Source organism: Mobula birostris, chromosome 9 (assembly GCF_030028105.1).
Source record: "Mobula birostris isolate sMobBir1 chromosome 9, sMobBir1.hap1, whole genome shotgun sequence".
Lineage (NCBI taxonomy): Eukaryota > Metazoa > Chordata > Chondrichthyes > Myliobatiformes > Myliobatidae > Mobula > Mobula birostris.
In genome coordinates, this window is record NC_092378.1 from 155,526,261 (window position 1) to 155,553,951 (window position 27,691).

The 27,691-nt window shown below is 45.7% G+C and overlaps 1 protein-coding gene across 1 annotated transcript; it reads left to right on the forward strand.

Moving 5' to 3' along the window:
* Positions 1–42: 42 nt before the first annotated feature.
* decr2 (2,4-dienoyl CoA reductase 2, peroxisomal) lies at positions 43–27,691 on the forward strand. Its single transcript, XM_072269585.1, has 8 exons — positions 43–331; positions 2,101–2,169; positions 5,177–5,228; positions 10,668–10,803; positions 15,327–15,451; positions 20,268–20,361; positions 23,252–23,356; positions 27,388–27,691. Exons 1-8 carry the CDS (start codon positions 243–245, stop codon positions 27,603–27,605), a joined length of 888 nt encoding a protein of 295 aa, XP_072125686.1. The 5' UTR covers positions 43–242; the 3' UTR covers positions 27,606–27,691.

Here is a 27,691-nt window from a genome sequence, read left to right on the forward strand (position 1 = left end):
TCAGTCGGTTACCAGGCTGGATGCACCCAGTGTCCAGGGGCATTGTGGGAAATGTAGTTCCTGTCCTCCGCTTTGCTGTTGGTGATTACCGCCCCAACTCGAGGCTGGTTTTGTGCCCGGTCGGTCGTCGCCGTTGCTATTGTGTGAGAGAGAACTTCTCGCCGGGTTTGGGAAGTTGGCTGCCTCCGGGACCCATTCTCGGCGAGCGCTGCCTCAACTCTGGCCTCTCCCAGTCGGCGGTCATGTCCGGAGCTGGTAGCATCCCTGAGGACGTGAACACTGACGACTGTCTGTTGAACTACTCTTATATATTTAGTTCTGATATCCTAAAGTAAGTTGTTTTATGTGTCAAATAGGGAAGAACATGGGAAAGAAGGAGCCCTCGCCTGTCAAACATTTCCCCTCTCATTTAATATCTTCCTGACAGATATTCCTTCGGCCTCCTCTTTGTTGTGTCAGTTCCCCATTGGCCTGAATTTACTGATCTTAAAAATTATCTATTTAATTGCTCTTTTAACATCCCAAGCAATCCAGCCTCACAGCCACAGGGTAAAGAATTATGAGAAATCACCACTCTCTGTGAGTTCTAGCATACCTCAGTTTTAAATAATTGTCCCCTAATCTGTGTTCACCAGCAACTTTGATGTGTGTTGCTTGAACTTCCAACATCTGCAGAATTCCTGTTGTTTGCGTCCCCTAATCTTGTAACTATGTCCCCTCATTGGAGAATCTGACATGGTTTGAAACATCTTGACATCATGCCTCTCAGAAAAAAAACTTTAATTATTCTAAACTCCAAAGATCACTAACATGTTTTTTTTTTGCTGCTTGTAATAGGACATTTATCTTATCTCAGCAGTTATCCTGGTTGGCAAAATAAAAGAGATGTAGAGTGAAATTGGGCCTATCATGTTTGAGTTATGGATAAAGACTCCTGTCTTGCTGCAGATGTTCCTGCTTATGAGGTTCCCTAAGATTTCTTTCCCATGTGTGAAGACTTGCACAGTTCTCTGAGTCCTTTCTTCTTGCCAAAGTTATGGTCCTGTCTTTATTTGAATGAATCTGCAAATCCAAAAGTCAGAATCAGAATTGGGTTTATTATCATCGGCATGTGATGTGAAATTTGTTAACCTAGCAGCAACAGTTCAATGCAGTACATAATCTAGAAGAGAAAAAGATAATAAATAAAACAGTAATAATAAGTAAAAAGTAAATCAATTACAGTATAGGTATATTGAATAGATTTAAAAACATGCAAAAATCAGAAATACTGTATATTTTTTTAAAAAATGAGGTAGTGTCCAAGGGTTCAATGTCCATTTAGGAATTGGATGGCATAGAGGAAGAAGCTGTTCCTGATTCGCTGAGTGTGTGCCTTCAGGCTTCTATATCTCCTGCCTGATGGTAACAGTGAGAAAAGGGCATGCCCTGGGTGCTGGAGGTCCTTAATAATGGATGCTGCCTTTCTGAGACACTGCTCCTTAAAGATGTCCTGGGTACTTTGTAGGCTAGTACCCAAGATGGAACTGACTAGATTTACAACCCTCTGCAGCTTCTTTCGGTCCTGTGCAGCAGCCCCCCGCCCCCCAGTGATACAGCCTGTCAGAATGCTCTCCACAGTACAACTATAGAAGTTTTTGAGTGTATTTGTCGACATGTCAAATCTCTTCAAACTTCTAATGAAGTATAGCTGTTGTCTTGCCTTCTTTATAACTACATCTATATGTTGAGAGGTTAGATCCTCAGAGATCTTGACACCCAGGAACTTGCAACTGCTCACTCTCTCCACTTCTGATCCCTCTGTGAGGCTGGAGGCCGAAGAAAACGGCCTGTCCCAGGGTTAGAAGGCTGTGTCTGTGGAAGGGAGGATGGGGCTTGTTTTGTTGTTGTGTTCTGATTTTGTTGTGATTCTGTGTTGTTCTGCCGAGCACTGTGGGCATGATTTGTTAACACTGGAATGTGAGATGACACTTGGGGGCTGCCCCCAGCACATCCTTGGGTTATGTTGGTTGTTAATGCAAATGACACATTTCACTGTAGGTTTCGATGTACATGTGCTAAATAAATCTGAAATTAATTACTGCCATCTCTCATGAACAGGGACAAAGTTGCATTCATCACAGGAGGAGGATCAGGCATTGGATTCCGAATTGCAGAGATTTTGATGAGGTAGTGGGTGGAGGTTGAAAAATGTCTGTGTGTTTATGTACTTCAGTGAAGTTTCACATCATTAATGCATGAAGTGATGGGGATTGCCCTGTTTGGTGCCCATAGTGTGCCAAAAGATAAGTGTATCCCTTTGCAGAGGAACAGTGGAGCCTTGCAATCCCACGTGCCCATTCTGCCATTTAGTTATATCGTGGCTGATCTGTGTCAGTGTGACAGCCCTTGCAGTATCCCTCTAACACAGGGGTTCCCAACCTGCGGTCCATGGACTCCTCAGTTATTGGTCGGGGTCCACGGCATAAAAAAGGTTGGGAACCCCACTCCAATAAGTACCAAGCTCAAATGGGCCAGGTCATTGCCATGAAGTTATTTTCCACGGCCCGATATTCTCAAACTGTCCAACAGGATGATGCTGGAATGGAGACAACAGCTGGGGAAGGGTATCTTGTTTATTGAGGATGCTCTTAAGCCATTTGTGGAAAGAACCCTGTCTGAAGGGATTTATTATTGTAGAGATATAGTGTGGAACTGGCCCTTCCACCCTAACGAGCTAATCGCCCGCAACCCACCAATGTAACCCTAGTCACAGGACAATTTATAATGACCAATTAACCTGCTCACTGGTACGTCTTTGGCCTGTGGGAGGAAACCAGAGCATCCGGAGGAAACGCACATGGGAAACATAAACAAATTTCTTACAGAGGGCAATGGAATTGAACTCTGAATTCCAACACCTCGAGCTGTGATACGTCGCACTAACCGCAAGGATTTGTTTTGTTTTAAGTTAAATATATTCTCCCTTCCAGTTTTTCTGCCTGTGCTACCTTGAGTCCTGGAGTCATAGAAAAGTGCAGCACAGCACAGAAACAGGCCCTTCGGCCCATCTAGTCCATGCCAAACCATTTAAACTGTCTAGTCCATTGACCTGCACCTGGACCATCGCCCTCCATACCCCTCCCATCCATGTACCTATCCAAACTTCTCTTAAATGTTAAAATCAAATCACATCCACCACTTGTACTGGCAACTCGTTCTACACTCTCACCACCCTCTGAGTGAAGAAGTTTCCCATCATGTTCTCCTTAAACTCTTCACCTTTCACCCTTAACCTATGATCTCTAGTTGTAGTCCCACCCAACCTCACAGGAAAAAGCTTATTTGCATTTACCGTCAATACCCGTCATAATTTTGTAGACCTCTTTCAAATATCCCCTCAATCTTATACATTCCAAAGAATGAAGTCCTAACCTATTCAATCTTTCCTTATAACTCATGTCTTCTAGTCCCAGAAACATCCTTGTAAGTTTTCCCTGTTTTCTTTGATAAGATACCATTTATGAGGCTGCTTAACAAGATAAAACCCTGTGGGGTTACAAGAAAGATACTGGCTGACAGGCAGGAGGCAGTGGGTGGAAATAAAGGGACCTTTTCTGATTGGCTGCCAGTGACTAGTAGTGGTCCTCAGGGGTCAGTATTGGGACCGCTACTCTTCACATTGTTTGTCAGTGATTTGGATAATTGAATTGATGGTTTTGTGGCCAAGTTTGCAGATGATACGGAGATAGGTGGAGGGGTAGGTAGTGCTGAGGAAGCAATGCGATTGCAACAGGACTTCGACAAATTGGAAAAATGGGGAAAAAATTGACAAATGGAATGCAGAGTTGGGAAATGTATGATTATGCATTTTGGTAAAAGGAACAATAGTACAGACTATTATCTAAGTAAGGAGAAGGTTCAAACATCAGAGGTGCAGAGGGACTCGGGGGTCCTCATGCAGGACTCACAAGGTTAATTTACAGGTTGAGTCTGTGGTAAAGAAGGCAAATGCAATGCTGGCATTTATTTCAAGGAGAATAGAATATAAAAGCAAGGAGATAATGCTGAGGCTTTATAAGATGCTAGTCAGGCCGCACTTTTATTGTCAACCGTTTTGGGCCCCATATCTCAGAAAGGAGGTGTTGTCATTGGAAAGATTCATGAAGATGATTCTGGGAATGAAGGGGTTAACATATAAGGAGCGTTTGGCAGCTTTGGGCCTGTTCTCACTAGAAGTTAGAGGAATGTAGGGAGATCTCATTGAAACCTACCAAATGTTGAAAGGACTAGATAGGGTGGATATAGAGAGGATGTTTCCTATGGTGGGGTTATCCAGAACTAGAGGGCATATCCTCAAAATTGAGGGGTGACCTTCTCGAACAGAGGTAAGGAGGAAATTTTTTAGCCGGAGAGTAGTGAATCTGTGGAATGCTCTGCCACAGACTGCGGTGGAGGCCAAGGTATATTTAAGGCAGAAGCTGATAGTTTCTTGATTGGTCAGGATATCATAGGATATGACGCGAAGGCAGGTGTATGGGGTTGAGTGGGATCCGGGATCAGCCATGATGGAATGGCAGAGCAGACTTGATGGGCTGAATGGCCTAATTCTGCTCCTACGTCTTATGGTCTTTCCTGTAGGTAGCTGACTAAAACTGCACACAATACTCCAACATACACAAAATACTGGAGGAACTCAGCAGGCCAGGCAGCATCTATGGAAAAGAGTACACAGTCAACATTTCAGGCCAAGACTCTTCAGTCCTGATGAAGGGTCTCAGCCCGAAACGTCTGCTGTTTACTATTTTCCATAGATGCTGCCTGGCCTGCTGAGTTCCTCCAGCATGTTGTGCATGTTGCCTTGGATTTCAGCATCTACAGATCTTCTTGTGTTTGAGACACCATACTCCAAATTAGGCCCCACCAATGTCTTATACAACTTCAACATAACATACTTTGATTTAGGAAGAGCAGTGTGCCACCACTTGCAATAAATTATGGGCCTGTGTTCCCAGAACCCTTTGTTCTACCGCACTCCTCAGTGCCCTGCCATTCACTGCGTTAGACCTACTCGTGAAATGGATATTTGTGTACCCTGACTGCAGGAGCTGTGGCCACCTTCGGATTAGAACAATAGAATTTGAACAGTAACTTTTAACCAATATAGACTAAGAATTGCTGTTCTGTTCTGTTGCAGACATGGATGTCAGACTGTTATCGCCAGCAGGAGCCTGGAACGAGTGCAAGCAGTAAGTAGATGTGCTTCACTGATATAAGAAAGAGAAATAGAAGAAACAGCAGTGGCCAATCGGCCCCTTAAGCCTGGCCCACCCTTCAGTAAAATAATGGCCAGTATTTTACCTCCTGCACTAAACCCAGATCACATCCAATTCAAAGTAAGTTTATTGTCAAAGTACATATACTGTATGACACCATATACAACCCTGAGATTCATTTTCTTACGGGCATTTCAAGGAAAATAAAGAAATGCAATAGAAAGCAATAGATAAATAGAGACTGACAAACAACCAATGTGCAAAAAATAAATTGTGCAAATAAAAAATAGTTCTGTGGAGAACATGAGCTGTAAAGAGTCCTTGAAAGTGAGTCTTGAGGTTGTAGAATCAGTTCACTGTTGTGGTGAGTGAAGTTATCCACACTGGTACTGGAGCCTGATTGTGTAGGGTAATCACTGTTCCTGAACCTGGCCCTGTGGGACCTAAGGCTCCTGTCGGATGGTAGTGATGAGAAGAGAGCATGATCTAGGTGGTGAGGTTCTGCAATGAATGCTCCTTTCTTTTGGCAGTGTTTCATGTAGATGTGCTCAATGGTGGGGAAGGCTTTGCCTGTCTTGGACTGGGCTGTATCCAGCATTTTCTGTAGACTGTTCCATTCCTGGGAATGGGTGTTGCAGACAGCTGGGATAATTCTGTTCAAACCTGACAGTCTGTCAATCTCCTCTTGTATGTACTCAATGACACAGCCTTCACTACCCCCCTTCCATACAGAATTCCTAAAGATCACTATCTTCTTACTTGCTTACTTACTGCCCATTACGCCACTGGCAGTAATTCTCCATCTCCGTCTGTCCTTGGCCATCTCCTCTATTGTGGCCCAGGTGTAGCTCAGGGTCCTTGTTTCTGCCTTTGTGGAACAGCACCAAATTGCCTTTGGTCTCTTGTGTTTGCTCCACCCTTCAGGGATCCAGTGAAGTGCTGTCTTAATGATGGAGTTGGCTTCTCTTCTCATCATGTGCCCAATCCATCTACAACACTCCCTTATGATGATTGTGGCCATGACCTCTTGATGACACTGAAGGGGTAGTGTGTGCTTGGAGATCTTTCTTGGCGAGAAAATACTGGGGATCTTCCAAAGGCTGATGTTGTGAAATGTCAGTAGCTTGGCAAGGTTGCTCTCTGTCATGCGCCAGCATTCTGACCCATACACAGCTGTCACTGTCCTCGGGGTAAGGAAACTTCTTCCCAAGCCATGATGACAGAACCCGCCAATTGAGCTCTGCCTTTTTTCAGGAAGTTCGACACCACCAAGTTCAGGAACAGCTACTTTCCTTCAGCCTCATTGAACCATCCAGCAAAACCCTGATCATTACAGTCCAGCAACATTCTCATCACTTTGCACTGAAATGGGCTTTTGGTTTTAATTGTGTTCTTCTTGAAAAAAGTGTGTATAATTTGTGTTTCAGTATCAGAAGCAGATTTATCATCACTGACAGGTGAAATATCATCTGCTATCAGATTTCTGAATGGACAATGAACACTACCTCAATTGCTTTCTTATTTTACTTTGTTTTCTTTTTGCACTATTTAATTCAATTTTTAAAAATATATTTCTAATTGTAATTTATAGTTTTTATTATTCTGTATTGCATTGCCGCAAAACAACAAATTTCAAGACATATGCCAGTGATATTAAACCTGATTCTGATTCTGAAATGTGTTGCTTTGTGGCAGCAGTGCAAGACAAAGACTAAAAAATCTACAAATTACAAAAATAAAAGGTGTAAATAAAAAGCATATTTAGGTAGTGTTCTTGAGCTGATGGACTATTCCAAAATCTGATGGCAGAGGGGGAAAAACCGTTCCTAAAACAGACTTCAGGTTCCAGTATCTGCATCAATATCTTTATTTCCTATCAAAATGAATAATCTTATATTTTCTCTCCATTCAATTCCAACTGCTAGCTCTCACATTTTGCCTATCTCTGTCTCTCCTTCCCCAACCCACCCCCCCGAACAGTCTCCTCCCTGCTTATACTGCATCCATAAATTGTATAAATGCCTTTCTTTACTGATCCCTCACAACTGCTTGCTTGCCAATAGGTTATTGGGGTTGAGTTGGGACTGGGTTGTACAAGTAAAGGAGCTGGATTACGTGTCCAGAGAGGAACTGTTAACCTGTAGGATAATGAACTGTTAGCACAAAGTAACATCTCATGACAATATTTGAAACATTGCTACTCAATTCAGCTTGCACAGTAGTCAGTATTGCCTGCTAATCTTCAAATCACTGCTCCAACCACTCATTTAATCTCTTTCTCCCTCACTGTCCCTCAATCTCTCTCGTACTCTCTCCCTTTCTCTGCCCCTCTGCCCTCTCCCCCTCTCTGCCTCTGTCTCACTCTCTTTGTCTCTCTCTATGTCTCTCTCTCTCTCGCTGTGTCTGTGCTCTGTCTCTGTATGTCTCTCTCGCTCCCTGTCTCTCTCTTTTTTATATATATATACATACACTGTCTCTGTATGTCTCTCTCGCTCCCTGTCTCTCTGTTTTTTTATATATATACACACACACAGATACACACACACACACACACACAAACATACCTCCACAGTGAGATGCAATCTCTGCAGGAAATCTGTGTGTATGAAGGTCATACAATCAGCCATGTGATGTTAACCAGATATCTGGCTCGATTACTGTTTCAGAAAGGTTGATTGAAGGATAAACGTTGGCTGAGACAGGATTTGTTTGCTTTCCATTTATTTATTTAGAGATACAGTGGAGAACAGGCCCTTCCAGCCCAACAACTCACCGATTTAACCCGAGCCTAATCACAGGACAAGTTACAATGTCCAATTAAACTACTAAACGGTAGGTCTCTGGATTGTGGGAGGTTCCCAGAGCACCCGGAGAAAATCTACAGGCACACTGAGGGGATGTAGAAACTTCTTACAGACGCCGTCAGAATTGAACTCTGAACTCCAGCACCCTAAGCTGTAATAGTGTTGCACTAGTTGCTACATTACAGTGGCGTCCGATTAATATTCCTTTTCATCAGAATCCATTTCCTGTGCTGTTGCTGATTTTTTAGCCTGTCTACGTTTCAGCTGAGTAGGACAAAGGGGGAGAGAAAAGATGCAGCAGGAATAACTGGAAGAATGTAATGAAATGGGAGTCATAAAAACATCGCTCTAACCTCTACTGGACCGGGGCGCCCCACAGTATCACTCAGTTCTGAGGTTTTCCCATCGTCACGCCCCAGGGCTGGCACTAGTCTGTACATTGGCTTCTTATTCAGCTGGTTTTTCCTGGGATGCTGCTTTGTTTTTAAATTTTTGGGATTTGGGCATCTCTGCAACATCAGCATTGACTGCTGCTCCCTCATTGCAGCATTCCCCTACCCTGCTGCATCGGTCACCGAGAAAGCAGGCACATGGGAACACCAGCACCTTCAGATTCCTCCCCGATTAGTGACTTCAGGAGATCTGTGAGCCAGTCCTCATTCAGGGGTCAGAGCTGGAGACGGTCAGCAACTTTAAATTCCTCAGCGTTATCTTTTCCAAGGACCTGTCCTGGGCCCAGCACACAAGTCCAATTACGAAGAAAGCACAGCAGCAGCAGGAATGGAAGCACCAATTACCTTGAATGGAAGAGCCTACAGAAGGTAGTGGATACAGCCCAGTTGATCATGAGTAAGCTCTCTCCACCATTGAGCACATCTACAAGAATCCATGTTGTAGGAAAGCAGCATCCATCATCAAGGACCCCCACCAACCAGGCCATGCTCTCTCCTCGCTGTTGCCAACAGGAAGAAGGTACAGGAGCATCAGGACTCACACCATCAGGTTCAGGAACAGTTATTACCTCTCAACCATCAGGCATTTGAACCAGAGGGATTAACTTCACTCACCCCATCACTTTATTGTTCCCATACCCTATGGACTCAATTTCAAGGATTCTTCATCTTAAATTCTCAATATTTATTGCTTATTTGTTTATTTATTAATTGATTGGTATTTACAGTTTAACTTTTGCATGTCGGTTGGAGGTGGTCTTTCATTGATTTGATTGTGTTTCTTGTATTTACTGTGAATGCCTGCAAGAAAATGAATCTCAGGGTAGTGTATGGTGACATGTATGTACTTTGAACTTTGAAGTCGTGCATCCTGTGGTGGAACTACATCATCCTAACCTGCTGTAGCAGAACCTTCATCAGGAGGACTGCAGCACTATAAGAAGCTGGGTCATCATCACCGGCAGATAGTGTGGGTCATTAGAGTTTTTCTGGAGCCATGGAGGCTGAGGGGAGATCTGATAGTAGTTTATAAGATTATGAGAGGCATAGCTAGAGTAGACAGACTTTTTTGCCAGGTTTGAAATGTCGACTACCAGAAGGCATGCATTTAAGGTGTGGGGTGGGGGGTTAATTTCAAAGGAGATGTGGGGGCAAGTTCTTTTTCAAAGAGTGATGGGTGCCTGGGGTGGTGCAAGAAGCAGATACAATTGGGATTTTTAAGAGATACTTTGATCGATCCATGAACATCAAGAAAATGGAAGGATATGTACCTCATTGTGTATGCGGATGATTTGATTACTAATTTAATTGGTTCAGCACAACACTGAGGACCAAAGGGCCTGTTCCTGTGCTGTACACATAGAACGTTGGAGGAACTCAGCAGGCAAGGCAGCATCTATGGAAATGAGGACAGTCGACGTTTTGAGCCAAAACCCTTCGGCAAGACTGGAGAAAAAAAGCTGAGGAGTAGATTTAAAAGGTGGGGGAGAGGAGAGAGAGAAACGGAAGGTGATAGGTGAAACCTGAAGAGGGAGGGATGAAATAAAGAGCTGGGAAGCTGATTGGTGAAAGAGCATTCCAGCATCTGCAGATTTTCTCTTGTTTATGACTGGATTACTACACTGCAAGGTCTCTTACAGGGATGCCTAACCTAAGGAAGTTTAACTCTTCCCTTCAATGGGAGTTCAGTGAAACCCTCTCTCACTGCTGCCCCTCTGTGATCCCTGCTGCTCTCCAACTCTTTGGCCATCCCTCCCCCTTCACCTTTCACCAATTTGGTGTTCCGGTGTTCCCCCCCCAGCTCCCTACTCCTCAGCATTTTTTCTCCAGACCTGCTGAAGGGTTTCAGCCCAAAATGTCGACTGTACTCTTCCATAGATGCTGGCTGGCCTGCTGAGTTCCTCCAGTATTTTGTATGTGTTGCTCGGATTTCCAGCACCTGCAGATTTTCTCTTGTCTGACCCTGTGCTGCACTGTTCTGTGTTCTAAGGTGTGGGGATAGGTGAGGGAGGAGAGGAGAAGGGTGAATGGAGAATGTAAATAGAGGAGAAAGGGGGTGAAATTACCAGAAGTTATGGAAATCAATGTCAATGCCATCAGGTTGGAGGCTGTCAAGATGAAAATGAGAATAATCAGCATCTTTCATTCTGATCCAGTCTGCTGCGAAGCTGCGTGCGGCCACTGGGCAGCGCTGTCTCCCAGCGTCCGTGGATGTCAGGAAGCCTGAGACCATCATTGCTGCTGTGGAGGCGGCACTGCAGGAGTTTGGGAAAGTTGATATCCTGGTGAACTGTAAGTCTGAGCTTGTAATTCCTGTTAGCATCAGGGGCTGAAGGGAGGTCCACGAGATAAATGTCCACTTGTCCTGGCAAGTCATGGAGAACGTACCTATTGGTCCACAGGGCACCTTGACCCGATAGACACAGAATTTGGAGTATGTTCAGTTCTGACTGAACGATTCAGATTTTGATTCATTTATTTTTCACATGTACATTGAAACATGCAGTAAAGTGCATCGTTTGCATTAACAGCCAACATAACCCAAGGATGTACTGAGGGCAGCCCATAAGTGTGACATTCCAGTGTCAACTTAGATCATAAAACATTACAGAACAGTACAGGCCCTTCGGCCCACAGTGCTGTGCCAACCCTTAAACCTACGCTAAGATCAACCTAACCCTACTTAGCCCTCCACTTTTCTATTGTCCAAGTGCCTATCTAACAGTTTCTAAAATGTCCCTAATGTATCTGTTTCTACCACCTCTCTGGCAGGGAATTCCAAGCACTTGCCACTCTCTGTGTTTTAAAAAAAAAAGAGAAGCTACCCTGACATCCTCCCCATACTTTCCTCCAATTACCTGTAGCCCCCCAGCCAGCCTCAGGGTCGCTCGGCTCGCTGTCGTCTAGGGAAACAGCCCTCGGCCCCGCCAAACTGGGTAATTAGTTTGTGTGGATGCTGTGTGATGTACCCCACCCCGCCCAAATAACAGACAATACACCAGATACGATTAAATGATTTACAGTTTATAGATATTACTGGAACTATATAATTAATAGAGAATAAAATATAAAAGGAAAATAAAAGGCGCCACACTTATCAAAGTTCAATCTCTTCGTGCACAAATAGTTGGAGCTCAGGACCCTTCTTCTTCATCCTGCGACCCTTCAGATCACCTCAACCGGCCGCCTGCAACCAACAACGGTGGTCGACCAGACACTCCACACGAGTCCGTCTCCGTTTCCTCTCCTCGTCGAACACCCCACTCAGGGTCCTGCCCCGTTAGTGGACTCACAGTACCTGGTCCATCCTCTGTCTCTCTCTCCCGCCTTCTGCCCCAAAACCCCGCGCATACAGTATCTTACAGACACACCAAAAGCATAATAACTATCCCAATTGGTTCATAACATCTTCTTATCAGTAACGTGATCCAAACAAACTGCTAGTGGGAGGACTTCCTCAGCAGTTAACATAACAAAGAAGCCCTTTCAATTATAACATAACAAAGAAGCCATTTTAACTAGACGACGCAGTGACATAAAAAAAGGAAACCCCTTACATACCTTAAACTGTGCCCCCTTGCTTCAGCCATTTCTGCCCTGGGAAAAGTCACTGGCTGTACACCCAATCTACGGCTTTTATCATACCACTGGCATTTGTCATGAAATACGTCGTTTAGTGACAGCAGTACATTGCAAAATATAAAAATACTATAAATTATAATGAGATATATATATTAACAAATTCAATTAAATAATTACAACAAAAAAAAATTCTAGTGTTCATAGGGTCATGAACCATTCAGAAATCTGATAGTGGTCGGGGGTGTTGTGGATAGTGTGGGGGGAAGAAGCAAAGGTCGGGGGTGTTGTGGATAGTGTGGGGGGGAAGAAGCAAAGGTCGGGGGTGTTGTGGATAGTGTGGAGGGAAGAAGCAAAGGTCGGGGGTGTTGTGGATAGTGTGGAGGGAAGAAGCAAAGGTCGGGGGTGTTGTGGATAGTGTGGGGGGAAGAAGCAAAGGTCGGGGGTGTTGTGGATAGTGTGGGGGTAAGAAGCAAAGGTCGGGGGTGTTGTGGATAGTGTGGGGGGAAGAAGCAAAGGTCGGGGGTGTTGTGGATAGTGTGGGGGTAAGAAGCAAAGGTCGGGGGTGTTGTGGATAGTGTGGGGGGAAGAAGCAAAGGTCGGGGGTGTTGTGGATAGTGTGGGGGGAAGAAGCAAAGGTCGGGGGTGTTGTGGATAGTGTGGGGGGAAGAAGCAAAGGTCGGGGGTGTTGTGGATAGTGTGGGGGGAAGAAGCAAAGGTCGGGGGTGTTGTGGATAGTGTGGAGGGAAGAAGCAAAGGTCGGGGGTGTTGTGGATAGTGTGGAGGGAAGAAGCAAAGGTCGGGGGTGTTGTGGATAGTGTGGAGGGAAGAAGCAAAGGTCGGGGGTGTTGTGGATAGTGTGGAGGGAAGAAGCAAAGGTCGGGGGTGTTGTGGATAGTGTGGGGGGAAGAAGCAAAGGTCGGGGGTGTTGTGGATAGTGTGGGGGGAAGAAGCAAAGGTCGGGGGTGTTGTGGATAGTGTGGGGGGAAGAAGCAAAGGTCGGGGGTGTTGTGGATAGTGTGGAGGGAAGAAGCAAAGGTCGGGGGTGTTGTGGATAGTGTGGAGGGAAGAAGCAAAGGTCGGGGGTGTTGTGGATAGTGTGGAGGGAAGAAGCAAAGGTCGGGGGTGTTGTGGATAGTGTGGAGGGAAGAAGCAAAGGTCGGGGGTGTTGTGGATAGTGTGGGGGGAAGAAGCAAAGGTCGGGGGTGTTGTGGATAGTGTGGGGGGAAGAAGCAAAGGTCGGGGGTGTTGTGGATAGTGTGGGGGGAAGAAGCAAAGGTCGGGGGTGTTGTGGATAGTGTGGGGGGAAGAAGCAAAGGTCGGGGGTGTTGTGGATAGTGTGGAGGGAAGAAGCAAAGGTCGGGGGTGTTGTGGATAGTGTGGGGGGAAGAAGCAAAGGTCGGGGGTGTTGTGGATAGTGTGGGAGGAAGAAGCAAAGGTCGGGGGTGTTGTGGATAGTGTGGAGGGAAGAAGCAAAGGTCGGGGGTGTTGTGGATAGTGTGGAGGGGAAGAAGCAAAGGTCGGGGGTGTTATGGATAGTGTGGGGGGAAGAAGCAAAGGTCGGGGGTGTTGTGGATAGTGTGGGGGGAAGAAGCAAAGGTCGGGGGTGTTGTGGATAGTGTGGGGGGAAGAAGCAAAGGTCGGGGGTGTTGTGGATAGTGTGGAGGGAAGAAGCAAAGGTCGGGGGTGTTGTGGATAGTGTGGAGGGAAGAAGCAAAGGTCGGGGGTGTTGTGGATAGTGTGGAGGGAAGAAGCAAAGGTCGGGGATGTTGTGGATAGTGTGGGGGTAAGAAGCAAAGGTCGGGGGTGTTGTGGATAGTGTGGGGGTAAGAAGCAAAGGTCGGGGGTGTTGTGGATAGTGTGGGGGTAAGAAGCAAAGGTCGGGGGTGTTGTGGATAGTGTGGAGGGAAGAAGCAAAGGTCGGGGGTGTTGTGGATAGTGTGGGGGGAAGAAGCAAAGGTCGGGGGTGTTGTGGATAGTGTGGGGGGAAGAAGCAAAGGTCGGGGGTGTTGTGGATAGTGTGGGGGGAAGAAGCAAAGGTCGGGGGTGTTGTGGATAGTGTGGAGGGAAGAAGCAAAGGTCGGGGGTGTTGTGGATAGTGTGGAGGGCTGTCAGAGGTTGCAGCGGGACATTGATAGGATGCAAAACTGGGCTGAGAAGTGGCAGATGGAGTTCAACCCAGATAAGTGTGAGGTGGTTTATTTTGGTAGATCAAATATGATGGCAGAATATAGTATTAAGTAGGACTCTTAGCAGTGTGGAAGATCAGAAGGATCTTGGGGTCCGAGTCCATCAGACACTCAAAGCTCCTACACAGGTTGACTCTGTGGTTAAGAAGGCATACGGTACATTGGCCTTCATCAATCGTGGGACTGAGTTTAAGAGCCGAGAGGTAATGTTGCAGCTATATAGGACCCTGGTCAGACCCCACTTGGAGTACTGTGCTCAGTTCTGGTCGCCTCACTGCAGGAAGGATGTGGAAACTATAGAAATGTGTCGAGGTGATTTACAAGGATGTTGTCTGGATTGGGGATCATGCCTCATGAGAATAGGTTAAGTGAATTCGGCCTTTTCTCCTTGGAGCGACAGAGGATGAGAGGTGTCTGATAGAGGTGTATAAGATGATGAGAGGCATTGATCATGTAGATAGTCAAAGGCTTTTTCCCAGGGCTGAGATAGCTGTCACAAGAGGGCACAGTTTTAAGGTGCTTGAAAGCAGGTATATTGGGGACGTCAGGGGTAAGTTTTTTACGCAGAGAGTGGTGAATGCGTGGAATGGGCTGCCAGCAATGGTGGTGGAGGCGGATACAATAGGGTCTTTTAGGAGACTCCTGGATAGGTACATGGAGCTTAGAAAAATAGAGGGCTATGGGTAACCCTAGGTAATTTCTAAGTTAAGAACTTGTTCAGCACAGCTTTGTGGGCCAAAGGGCCTGTATTGTGCTGTAGGTTTTCTATGTTTATATGTTTCTAAGCTGTTCCTAAAATGTTGAATGTGTCTTCAGGCTCCTGTACCTCCTCTTCGATGGTAGCAATGAGAAGGGGGCAAGTTCTGGATGGTGGAGGTCCTTAATGATAGATGCTGTCTTTTTGAGGCATTGCCTTTTGAAGATGTCCTGGGGAGGCCAGTGCCCATGATGGTATCAGTCACCTCTTATCCGTATTCTCAACAGAGCCAGAGTCTAACATAGTCCAGTGTCCCTTACTGTTAGTAAGGTCCTCCTTTCTCCCCCTAGGTGCAGCAGGGAACTTCCTGTGCCCTGCCAGTGGCTTATCGTTCAATGCTTTCAGGACCGTGCTGGAGATTGACACCATCGGCGCCTTCAATGCCAGCAGAGTCCTGTATCAGAAGTGGTTGAAGGTGAGCCTTGTGGACAAAATGGATAAATCTGACTAATGCTCCCGGTTATTTATTTACAAGCGAGAGAAAATCTGCAGATGCTGGAAATCTGAGCAACACACACAAAATACTGGAGGAACTCAGCAGGCCAGGCAGCATCTATAGAAAAAAGCACAGTCGACATTTCAAGCCAAAACCCTTCGGCACGACTGAAGAAAAAAAGCTGAGGAGTAGATTTGAAAGATGGGGAGAGGGGAGAGAGAAACGCCAGGCGATGGGTGAAATTTGGAGGGGGGTGATGAAGCAAAGAGCTTGGAAGTTGATTGGTGAAAGAGACAGAGGCCATGGAAGAAAAAAAAGAGTGGGGGAGAAGGAGCACCAGAGGGAGGTGATGGGCGGGCAAGGAGGTAACATGAGAGAGGGAAAAGGGGATGGGAAATGGTGAGGGGGGAGGCATGTTCATGCCATCAGGTTGGAGGCTACCCAAACAGAATATAAGGTGTTGTTCCTCCAACCTAGGTGTGGCCTTATCCCGACAGTGGCAGAGGCCATGGATGGACATATCGTAATGGGAATGGGAAATGGAATTAAAATGGGTGGCCACTGGGAGATCCCATTTGTTCTGATGGACAGAGCATAGATGTTCAGCGAAGCGGTCTCCGAATCTAATGTGCTCTTACCGATGTACAGGAGGCCACACTGGGAGCACTGAACACGGTATATGACCCCAACAGACTCACAGATGAAGTGTCACCTCACCTGGAAGGACTGTTTGGAGCCCTGAATGGTAGTGAGGGAGGAGCTGTAGGGGCAGATGTAGCACTTGTTCCACTTGCAAGGATAAGAGCAAGGAGGGAGATCAATGGGGAGGGACGAATGGACAAGGGTGTGGCGTAGGGAGCAATCTCTGCAGAAAGCAGAAAGTGGGGGTGAGGGAGAGATGTGTTTGGTGGTGGGATCCCGTTGGAAGTGGCGGAAGTTTTGGAGAATTATGTGTGGAGGCTGGAGGGGTGGTAGGTGAGGAGAACAGGAACCCTATCCCTGGTAGGGTGGCGGGGGGATGGAGTAAGAGCAGACGTGCGTGAAATGGAAGAGATGAGGTTGAGGACAGTGTTGATGGTGAAGGAAGGGAAGCTCCTTTCTTTGAAAAAGGAGGACATCTCCTTTGTTCTAGAATGAAAAGCCTCATCCTGAGAGCAGATACGGTGGAGACGGAGGAATTGAGAGAAGGGGAAAGCAGGGTGGGGTGAGGTATCGTCCAGGTAGCTATGAAAGTCCGTTAGTTTATAATAGACATCAGTGGATAAGCTTTCTCCAGAGACAGAGACAGTGAGATCGAGAAAGGGAAGGGAAGTGTCAGAACTGGACCAGGTGAATTTGAGGGCAGATTGGAAGTTGGAGGCAAAGTGGATGAAATCCGAGTTCAGCACAGGTGCAGGAAACAGCACCATTGCAATTGTCGATGTAGTGTAGGAAAAGTGGGGGGTGGACACTAGTGTAGGCTAGCAACATAGACTGTTCCACGTAGCCAAAAAGCAGGCAAGCATAGCTGGGACCCCTGTGAGTGCCCATGGCTACCCCTTTTGCATGAAGTAAGTGGAAGGAGCAAAGGAGAAATTATTTAGAATGAGGACAAATTCCATTAGGCGGTGAAGAGTGGTGGTGGTTGGCGGGGGGGGGGGGTGGTGGTGGAGGTGTATTGGGACTGGACATCCATAGTAAAAATAAAATGATGGAGGCCAGGGAACCTGAAATCAGATTGAGTTAAATTATCTAAACACTAGAGATTCTGCAGATGCTGCAAATCCAGAGTAATACACACAAAATGCGGGAGGAACTCAGTAGGCCACTTCTCTCTTCCTTTCCAGTCCTGATAAAGTGTCTCAGGCTGAAGCATCGACCCTTTATTTCCCTCCGTAGATATTGTCTGACCCACTGAGCTGCTCCAGCATTTTGAGTGAGTTAAATATTCCCAGCATTAAAGCACATCTACGTAGAGCATTGTGCAGGAAAGCAGCATCTATCATCAGGGATCCCCACCACCCGGGTGGTGGTGTCCTCTCTCTGCAGCCATCAGGAAGAAGGTACACGAGTCTCCGGACCCACAACACCAGGTTCAGGAACAGTTACTAACCTTCAACCATCAGGCCCTTGAACCAGACAGGATTACTTCACTCAACTTCACTTGCTCCATCACAGAACTGTTTCCACAGCCTGAAGACTCAAATTTCAAGGACTCTTCATCTCACGTTCTCAATATCTATTGCTTACTTATTTTTTATTATTATTTCTTTCTTTTAGTATTTGCAGTTTGTTGTCCTTTGCACACTGTCCATTTGGTGTTGTCTTTCACTTTTTCTGTTACAGATTTATTGAGAATGCCCACAAGAAAATGAATCTGAGTGCTACATATGGTGACATATATGTACTTTGATAATACACTTACTTGGAACTTTTTTTGGTGAACAAACTAAAATTAGGAATATTCAGAGTGACGAGTTGGAAGAGAACAGGGACCTTCCAGAGTGCATGGACAGAAACTGAATCTTAAAGCTGAACAATTGACACTGCTTAACTGGAAGCCAGATGTCAGTGAGTGCGAGGGTGATAGGCAAGATGGATTTGGATTGAGTTAAGAACAGAACTGAACTTTTGAACTTTGTTGGGACCATTCTGATTTGTTTCCTGTCTCCAGAATGGCAAAAAAAATTAATACAGTATCGATCATTATCTCCCAGTTTTTTTGGTAGTTGGGGCCTGTTTCAAACAGTAGGTTGGGGCCTGTTTCAAACAGTAGGTTCTTGGATCCAAATCAATCAGACAGAAATGCAGAAACTGCAGTTATCTATGTAGAACTGTAAAACCACACTTGTTAGGTCAGAACAGAGCAGGCATTGAAATACTCAGTGTGTCGTGCACGGGCCCCTCTCACTGCAGCACTCCTTCCACTTGAGCCATGCACTGTCCACGATCAGCTCAAAGAACTTCTCCCAAGTCCTTTACGTTTATACCCTCTCCACTGACGTGAAACACTGCAGTAAGTGGACCAATACCTGGCAGTATGTCAAGCCACCGACTTAGAACCAATCATCACTTGTCACCACTCTTCACAAGTCGCACCCTGATGTTCAACTAACTTTCCAGTTGCCACATTATGGCCTCTCCTGGTGCAACCCATAGCTTCTGCAGATGCTTCTGTTACATTCAAGGCCATAGTGATGGTGAAACGTTCAACAAGCTTAAATGTGAACCCTTTACAATATCGGGGTGGATGTGACCATGTCTTGTCATTCCAGATGGGGCAGCTGTGTCTCATTTCCAGACTGGGATCTTTCTCTGGAAGTTCTCCTGCTAACTCAGCTTGTAAGATAGTAATAACTGAGTCCTGCAGCCCATGGAGTCATAGAGCACTACTGCACAGAAACAGGCCCTTCAGCCCATCTAGTCCATGCTGAACTGTTATTCTGCCTAGTCCCATCAGGTCCATAGCCCTCCATGCCCCTCCCATCAGTGTACCTATCCAAACTTCTCTGAAACATTGCATTCAAACGCACATCCACTATTCCACTGGCAGCTCCTTCCACACTTGCATCACCCTCTGAATGAAGAAGTTTCCCTTGTGTTCTCCTTAAATATTTCATCTTTCATCCTTAACCCATGATCTCTAGTTCTAGTCTCACCCAACCTCCTGGGAAAAAAACCTGCTTGGATTTACTTAATCTATATCTATCATAATTTTGTATACCTGTATCAAATCTCCCCTCAATCACCTGCGCTCCAGGGAGTAAAGTCCTGACTTTAGCATTCAAATAAGTATTTGAATAGTCAGTAGACCAAATGCTAATAACCAGAATGAATATTCATAAGCACCATGGTTAGCATACACGTGAAGGGCCAAATAGCCTGATTCTGAGCAATACCCCTCTATGACCTGAGTTTGTTTAACTTCTCGCCGCAAGCTGTGAGTGAAACTGGTTTGTCTTTGTGTTGGGCCAGTGAACTGCAAACAACTTGAAGCAAAATGTTCTATTGCAACAAAAAGGCTGCCGTGTAGGAAACAAAGTTCAAAGTAAATTTATTATCAAAGTACACAGATGTCACTATATACAATCCTGAGATTCATTTTCTTGTGGGCATACACAGTAAATACAAAGAAACACAAAAGAAACCATTAAAAAGCCACATACAACAAGACGGACAATCAATCAATGTACAAAAGACAACAAACGGTGCAAATACAAAAAGAAGAAAAGAAACAAAAACTATTAATAAATAAATAAGCAATAAATATCAAGAACTGCGATGAAGTCCTGGAATGTGAGTCCGTAGGTTGTGGGAACAGTTCAGTGATGGGGTGAGTAAAGCTATCCCCTCCGGTTCAGGAGCCTGATGGTTGAGGGGTACAAACTGTTCCTGAATCTGATGGTGTGGTTCTTGAGGCTCCTGTACCTTCCTCCTGATGGCAACAGGGAGACGAGAGCTTGGCCTGGGTGATGGGGGTCCCTGACAATCGATACTTCTTTCTTGTGACAGTGTCCCATGTAGATGTGCTCAACGGTGGAGAGGTTTTTACCCATAATAGACTGGGCTATATTCACTACTTACTGTTGACTTTTCCATTCAAGGGCATTGGTGTTTCCATACCAGGCTGTGACGGAAATATCTTTGTCCTTGAACAGAAAAGCCTACAAAAAGCATACAAAGCAAGGCAAGTAAACTGATTAAGATTATCAACATCAGACGTACAGTACTGTTCATGGAAGGCTGCCAGTGAAAGCAAAGTGGATGTTACTGTGAAAGTTGTGTCTGACGTTCCTAACCCTGAGTGTTCCCTCAGGACCACGGTGGAGTTATTGTCAATATCACGGCAACACTGAGCTACCGGGGCCAGATCCTGCAAACCCATGCTGGCTCTGCCAAGGCTGCTATAGGTAGGTGTGTACTGTGGGAACTGATCTGAACTGCTATCCTGTTGCCAGAAATACAAAACCATAAGACATTAGAGTGGCATTAGGCCATTCGACACCTTGAGTCTGCTCCAGCACTCAATCGTAGCTGATTTATTTTCCCTCCCAACCCCATTCCTCTGCCTTCTCCCCATAACTTTTGACGCTCTGACTAATGAAGTACCTGTCAGCCTCCACCTTGAATATATCCAATGACTTGTCCTCCACAGCTGTTTGTGGCAATCAGCTCCACAGATTCGCCACCTTCCAGCTAAAGAAATTTCTCCTGACTCTGTTCTAAATGGATGTCCCTCAATTCTGAGGCTCTGCCCTCTGGTCCTGAACTCCCCCACTATAGGAAGCATTCTCTGCACACCACTTTATCTATGCCTTTCAATATTTGGTAGTTTTCAAAGAGATATTCCCCCCCCCCCCCACCCACCCACCCTTCTAAACTCTAGCAAGAACAGGCTCGGAACTACCAAATTCTCTTCATATGTTAACCCTTTCATTCTTGGGATCATTCTCATGAACAACCTCTGAACACTTCACAATGTCAGCACATCTTTCCTTAGTTGCCAGTCCTACCCTGTGATAGCATGGCTCATGGACCTCTGGTTTTCTCCTCCTGAAGTCAATAATCAACTCCTAGGTCTTGCTGACATTGAGTAAGAGACTGTTGTTGTGGCACTCCTCAGCCAGATTTTCAATCTCCCTCCTATACTGTATGCTGAAATGTCACAACCTTTGATTCGGCCTTCAACAGTGGTGTCGACAGCAAATTTAAAAATGGCATTGGAGCTGTGCTTAGCTTCACAATCATTAACTGTAAAGCAAGTAGAGACTGGGGCTAAGCACACAGCCTTGTGCTGTACCTGTTCTCTGAAATATTGAAATCAAACCCGCATCCATCACTTGCACTGGCACCTCTTTCCACACTCTCACCACCTGAGAGAAGAAATCCCCCTCAGGTTCCCTTTAAACACTTCACCTTTCACCCATAACCTGTGACCTCCAGTTGTAGTCTCACCCAACCTCAGTGGAAAAAGCCTAAATATGCTCCTCATAATTCCATATACCTCTATCAAATCCCTGCTCATTCCCCTGGCACTGCAGGGAATAAAATCCTAACCTGTTCAACCTTTCCATATAACTCAAGTCCTGCAGCATCTATGTAAATTTTCTCTGCACTTTTTTAATCTTATTGATATCTTTCTTGTAGGTAGGTGGCCATAACTGCACACAATGCTCCAAGTTAGGCCTCACCAATATCTTATACAACTTCAACATAACATCCCATCTCCTGTACTCAGTACATTGGTTTATGAAGGTTAATGTGCCAAAAGCTTTCTTTATGACTCTTTCTATCCATGACACCACCTTCAAGGAATTACGGACCTGTATTCCAGGATGTCTTATAGCATAAGACCATGAGATATAGGAACAACATTAGGCTCCGCCATTCCAACACAGCTGATTTATTATCCCTCTCAACCACACTCTCCTGCTTTCTCCCCATAACCTTTGATGCCCTGAATAACCAACAACCTATCAACGCAAACATGAGGAAATCTGCAGATGCTGGAAATTCAAGCAACACACACAAAATGCTGGTGGAGTGCAGCAGGCCAGGCAGCACCTATAGGAAGAAGTACAGTCGACGTTTCGGGCCGAGACCCTTCGTCAGGATTAACTGAAAGAAGAGCTAGTAAGAGATTTGAAAGTGAGAGGGGGAAGGGGAGATCCGAAATGATAGGAGGAGACAGGAGGGGGAGGGATGAAGCTAAGAGCTGGAAAATTGATTGGCAAAAGGGATACAGAGCTGGAGAAGGGAGAGGTATTGTGAGAGGGACAGAGAGAGAGAGGGAAAAAAAGGGGGGGGAATAAATAAATAAGGGGTAGGGTAAGAAGGGGAGGAGGGGCATGTCCCATTCCCATTCTGATATGTCTATCCACAGCCTTCTCTACTGTCAAGATGAAGCCACACTCAGGGTGGAGGAACAACACCTTATATTTTGTCTGGGTAGCCTCCAACCTGATGGCATGAACATTGATTTCCTAGCTTCTGTTAATGCCCCACCTCCCCTTCTTACTCCATCCTGTATTTATTTATTTATTATTTTTTCCTTTATTTCTCTCTTTTTTTCTCTCTCTGTCCCTCTCATAATAACTCCTTGCCTGCTCTCCATCTTCCTCTGGTGCTCCCCTGCCCCTTTCTTTCTCTCCAGGCCTCCGGTCCCATGATCCTCTTCCTTCTCCAGCCTTGTATCCCTTTTGCCAATCAACTTTCCAGCTTTTAGCTTCATCCCTCCCCCTCCTGTCTTCTCCTATCATTTCCGATCTCCCCCTCCCCTCCCACTTTCAAATCTCTTACTAGCTCTTCTTTTGGTTAGTCCTGACGAAGAGTCTCGGCCCGAAACGTCGACTGTACCTCTTCCTAGAGATGCTGCCTGGCCTGCTGCGTTCCAAGACCCTATCAACCTCTGTTTTAAATATACTCGATGACTTGGTCTCCACAGTCACTTGTGGCAATGAATTCCACAGATTCAACATCCTCCTCATTTCCCTGTGTTAAATGGACGTCCCTCTATTCTGAAGTTGTGCCCTCTAGTCCCAGACTCCCACACTACAGGAAACATTCTCTCCGTATCCACTATACCTTGGCTTTTCAATATTCTGTAAGTTTCAATGAGATCCCACCCCCCCCATTCTTCTAAAGTAGCGAGTGCAGACCCAGAGCCATCAAACGTAATATGCAGTAACTAACTGGGAGGCGCGACCTGCTCCATTTCCCAGTGGAATTGCATGCTGAATTAGACTTGTTGCTTTAAAAAGAACTCCTAACTGACCACACCTCGCTCCCTTTTCTCTACAGACGCAATGACAAGGCACCTGGCAGTAGAATGGGGACCTGACAACATCTGTGTGAACAGTCTGGCCCCAGGCCCCATAGCTGGGACAGAAGGTTTTCGGAGATTGGGTAAGAAGTCAAGTTCAAGTTCAACTTCATTGTCATCTGACTATATATATATTATATTTTATTTTATTTTATTTTAATTTATTTAGCGATACAGCGTGCAACAAGCCCTTCTGGTCCAACGAGCAGAAACCGCCCAGCAACTCACCTATTTAATCCCAGCCTAATCACAGGACAATTTACGATGACCAACTAATCTTCAAACCGGTATCTGTTTGAACTGTGGGAGGAGACCCACACGTTCTACGGGGTGGACGTACAAGCTCCTTATAGACAGCATTAGAATTGAACTCTGCACTCCAATGCCCCGAGCTGTAATACTGTCACACTAACCACAACATTACTGGGGCACACAACCAAATGAAACAATGTTCCTCCAGACCACGGTGCACCCACAAGACATAAATCACACACAGCACATCAAACAAAATATTGTCGTAACTGTGGTAATTAAATTTAATTCAAAATGCATGCAGTGCACATACAGTAAACAACTGGCTGTCTTAGTGACAAGACCTCAGTGACGGAGGATACACAGTAGTCTCACAGCCTGAGGGAAGAAGCTGTTACCCAGTCCGTAGTCCTAGTCCTGATGCTCCTGTACCTCCCTCCTGACGGAAGTGTGTCAAAGAGATGTCACTGGTGGCCAGTGCTGTCATGTTTGCTGTTGTGTGCTGGGGCAGCAGGCTGAGGGTAGCAGACACCAACAGAATCAACAAACTCATTCGTAAGGCCAGTGATGTTGTGGGGATGGAACTGGACTCTCTGACGGTGGTGTCTGAAAAGAGGATGCTGTCCAAGTTGCATGCCATCTTGGACAATGTCTCCCATCCACTACATAATGTACTGGGTGGGCACAGGAGTACATTCAGCCAGAGACTCATTCCACCGAGATGCAGCACAGAGCGTCATAGGCAGTCATTCCTGCCTGTGGCCATCAAACTTTACAACTCCTCCCTTGGAGGGTCAGACACCCTGAGCCAATAGGCTGGCCCTGGACTTATTTCGTAATTTACTGGCATAATTTACATATTACTATTTAACTATTTATGATTCTATTACTATTTATTATTTATGGTGCAACTGTAACGAAATCCAATTTCCCCCAGGATCAATAAAGTATGACTATGACTATGAGATGGTAGGATGGGTGGTAGGGATCCTCAACAATGCTTTGGGCCCTTCGTCTACAACACTCCTGGTAAATGTCAATCTATGGAGAGACTCCATACTTGCGGGCTGCTCCCAGCACATCCATAGATTGTGTTGGTTGTTAACGTTTATGGCACATTTCATTGTATGTTTTGACGTACATGTGATAAATAAATCTGAATCTATGGAGAATTAAGACTGCAGATCATAAACATAAGAGATTCTGCAGATGCTGGAAATCATGAGAAGCACACACAAAATGCTGAAGGAACTCAGCAGGTCAGGCAGCATCTGTGGAGATGAATAAAGTCAATATTTCGGGCTGAGTTCTTACATTAGGACGAGGAAGACTGGGAAGAGACTGCAGAAGCTGGAATCTGAATTTAGAAACAGTCTTCTGGAAGGACTCAGTGGGTCAGGCAGCATCTCTGGAGGGAAATGATAGATCAATGTTTCAGGCTGAGATCCTTCATCCTTCAAAGATAAAGTGGAGATAGCCAGCGAATTCACCTACTGCTTACCACCCCTTTCATAGGCATACAGTATTGTAGTGGTTAATGTAAAGCTGTACGGCGCCAGCGATCACAACTTGGAGTTTAATTCTTATCACTGTCTGAAGGAGTTTGTACTTTCTCACCTTGACCTCATGGGTTTCCTCCAGGTGCTCCAGTTTCCTCCCACAGTCCAAAAAGAGGTATGGGTTAGGATCAGTAAGTTGTGGCATGTTGGTGCTGGAAGCATGGTGACAGTTGTGGGCTGCCCCCAGTACATCCTTGGACTGTTGGTTGTTGACAGAAACTACACTTTTCACTGTGTGTTTCAATATACATGTGACAAATAAAGATAATCTTTTAGCAGACTCCAGATGCAGGAATCTGGAATTACATGCACTCTGCTGGAGGAACTTGATGTTTCAGGTCGAATCCCTGAAGATAGAGGGGCGGTGCCCAATGGATCCACCTATTGCTTGCTTGTTCTTTGCCAGCTCTTGCTCCAACCCTTCCCCTCACCTCTTTATCGTGGCTGTCTCCCCGTATCCTTCTAACTAGAAGAAGGATCCATTTCCCTCCATCAATTCTGTCTGACCTAGGGGTTTGTTTCAGAATCAAAATCCTAAAAAGGTTTAATATCTCTGGCATACTTTTGTTGTTTTGTGGCAGCAGTGTATTGTACTACATAATAATAAAAACTGTAAGTTACAATAAAAAGTAAATATTAAAATTAAATAAGTGGTGCAAAAAGAGCGGGAAAAGGAGAGTGGTAGTGTTCATGGTTTATAGTCCATTTAGAAATCTGATGCCAGAGGGAAGAAGCTGTTCCTGAAATGTTTGAGTGTGTTTCTTCAGACTCCTGTACCAACTCCTTGATGGTAGCAATGAGAAGAGGGCATGTTATGGGTGATAGGGGTCCTTAATGATGGGAGCTGCCACCTTGAGGGATTGCCTTATGAAGATGTCCTCAGTGCTGGGGAGGCTTGTGTCCATGGTGGAGCTGGCTGAGTTTACACATTTCTGAGTAGCAGTCCTCTGTACCAGGCAGTGAGGTAACCAGTTAGAATGTGGTGCACAGTGCATCTGCAGAAATTTGCGAGTCTTTGGTGACATAAGAAGTCCCCTCAAACTCCTAATGAAATATGGTTGCTGTCATGCCTTTTCATCAGTTGGGCCCAGGATAGAGATTCAGAGATGTTGACACCCAGCTATGTTGCAAGCAGCTAAGTATGCCTGGTACATATAGTGCTCAGATAGCAGAGCCCATGAATGGACTTATTCAGTGGACACATCACCCCTGGATCACTGAGTTACATTGCCTCCTGCTAAAGCAGTGCCTCAGTTTTAAACTTCTCAAGCTTGTCCCTCCACCACCTGTGACTATTATTCTTCACATTAGCTGCTTTTCTTTAATTCTAGACTTCGAGTTTACACAATGTTTCACTAGAAAAAAAGAAAATAAAGGTCAGCTTTATTCTGGTTGCCCTTTTGCTCCTTCTCAGGCTCATCATCTCCCTCCTCCTCCTGTTTCTCCCATGGTCCACCCCTCTCCTATCAGATTCCTCCTTCTTCAGCTCGTTATCTCTTCCATCTACCCCTTCCCAGCCTCTTATTCCATCCTCCCCCCCCCCACATCACCGACCTTTGCGCTCTCTGTCTCTCCCTCACCCTCTCTGCAACTTAAAACCAAGTTTTGGCGAAAGATCTTTGATCTATACTGTTCGATCTGCTCCTCTTTTCAAAGATGCTGCCTGACCTGAGTATTTCCAGTGTCTTATTTTGTTGGTTGGTGTGTCCGACGATGAAGGTAGACGTGTACAGGAGAGTTTTTAAAGTGGAAAAGCTGTTACACTGGGGCAGTTCCTCTCTCATGACCTCGGAAATCGGGGTCCCTGTGGTACGAGCAGTTACCACTAACTGGGGTCTTTCTTGCTTGCAGTAGATGACCGTGAGTTCTTCTGTGCCTGGTCATGCCCTTTGCTCTCCACGAAGTGTTGCAGAACCGCTTTCCTGGCTGCTGGACCTCATTGTTGATCTCATCCACCCAGTCCACCAGAGCTGATTTCACATGCCAGGGCAGGCATGTCCCTATCTCAGTGGGGTATGAGACCTGCCAGCTACCCTCACCTGGTTTAACCTGCCTGTTGAAATGGTGTGGCTGCTTTCACATGCAAACAGCTACTTGGAGCCACAGGTGAGAGGAGAGCTGAGTGTCCGGTGGGCCCCAAAGGTGAGTGAGCTGTCCCAGATCGGACATGACAAGCCCCTTCACCGGGGTGCCACCCCTCCCTCAACACCCCTTACACCCCACCATATTTTACAGTGTAAGTAACTGTTTAATGATGTTCAGGCTTTTCTATTCCTAAACCTTGTTCTCTCTCTTTCCACCAGGTGGCTTGGCAGGGTTGGCAGCAGACCAGTGGAAACTGATTCCACTGCAGAGAGTGGGGACCAAGACAGAAATAGCCCATGGAGTGCTGTACCTTGTGAGCTCAGCAGCGTCGTACGTGACTGGTGCCTCACTTGTCATCGATGGTGGGCACTGGCTCACTGGAGCCAATAACATGTCAGCCATGCTGCCGCTCCTACAAACATCAGCCAAGCTGTGAATTTGCAAAGGTGAATCACCTGTCCAGTTTCTATGTAAGGTAGCTTATGGGATGTGTCAAGTCAAAATAAAATTTATTATCAAATA

Excerpts from the sequence above, each read along its gene's own strand:
- decr2 (XM_072269585.1), top strand. The coding sequence starts at position 243 with ATGTCCGGAGCTGGTAGCATCCCTGAGGACGTGAACACTGACGACTGT. Across the intron at positions 332-2,100 it reads TTTAGTTCTGATATCCTAAA|GGACAAAGTTGCATTCATCA; the intron begins GTAAGTTGTTTT and ends TCTCATGAACAG. Across the intron at positions 20,362-23,251 it reads CTCTGCCAAGGCTGCTATAG|ACGCAATGACAAGGCACCTG; the intron begins GTAGGTGTGTAC and ends TTTTCTCTACAG.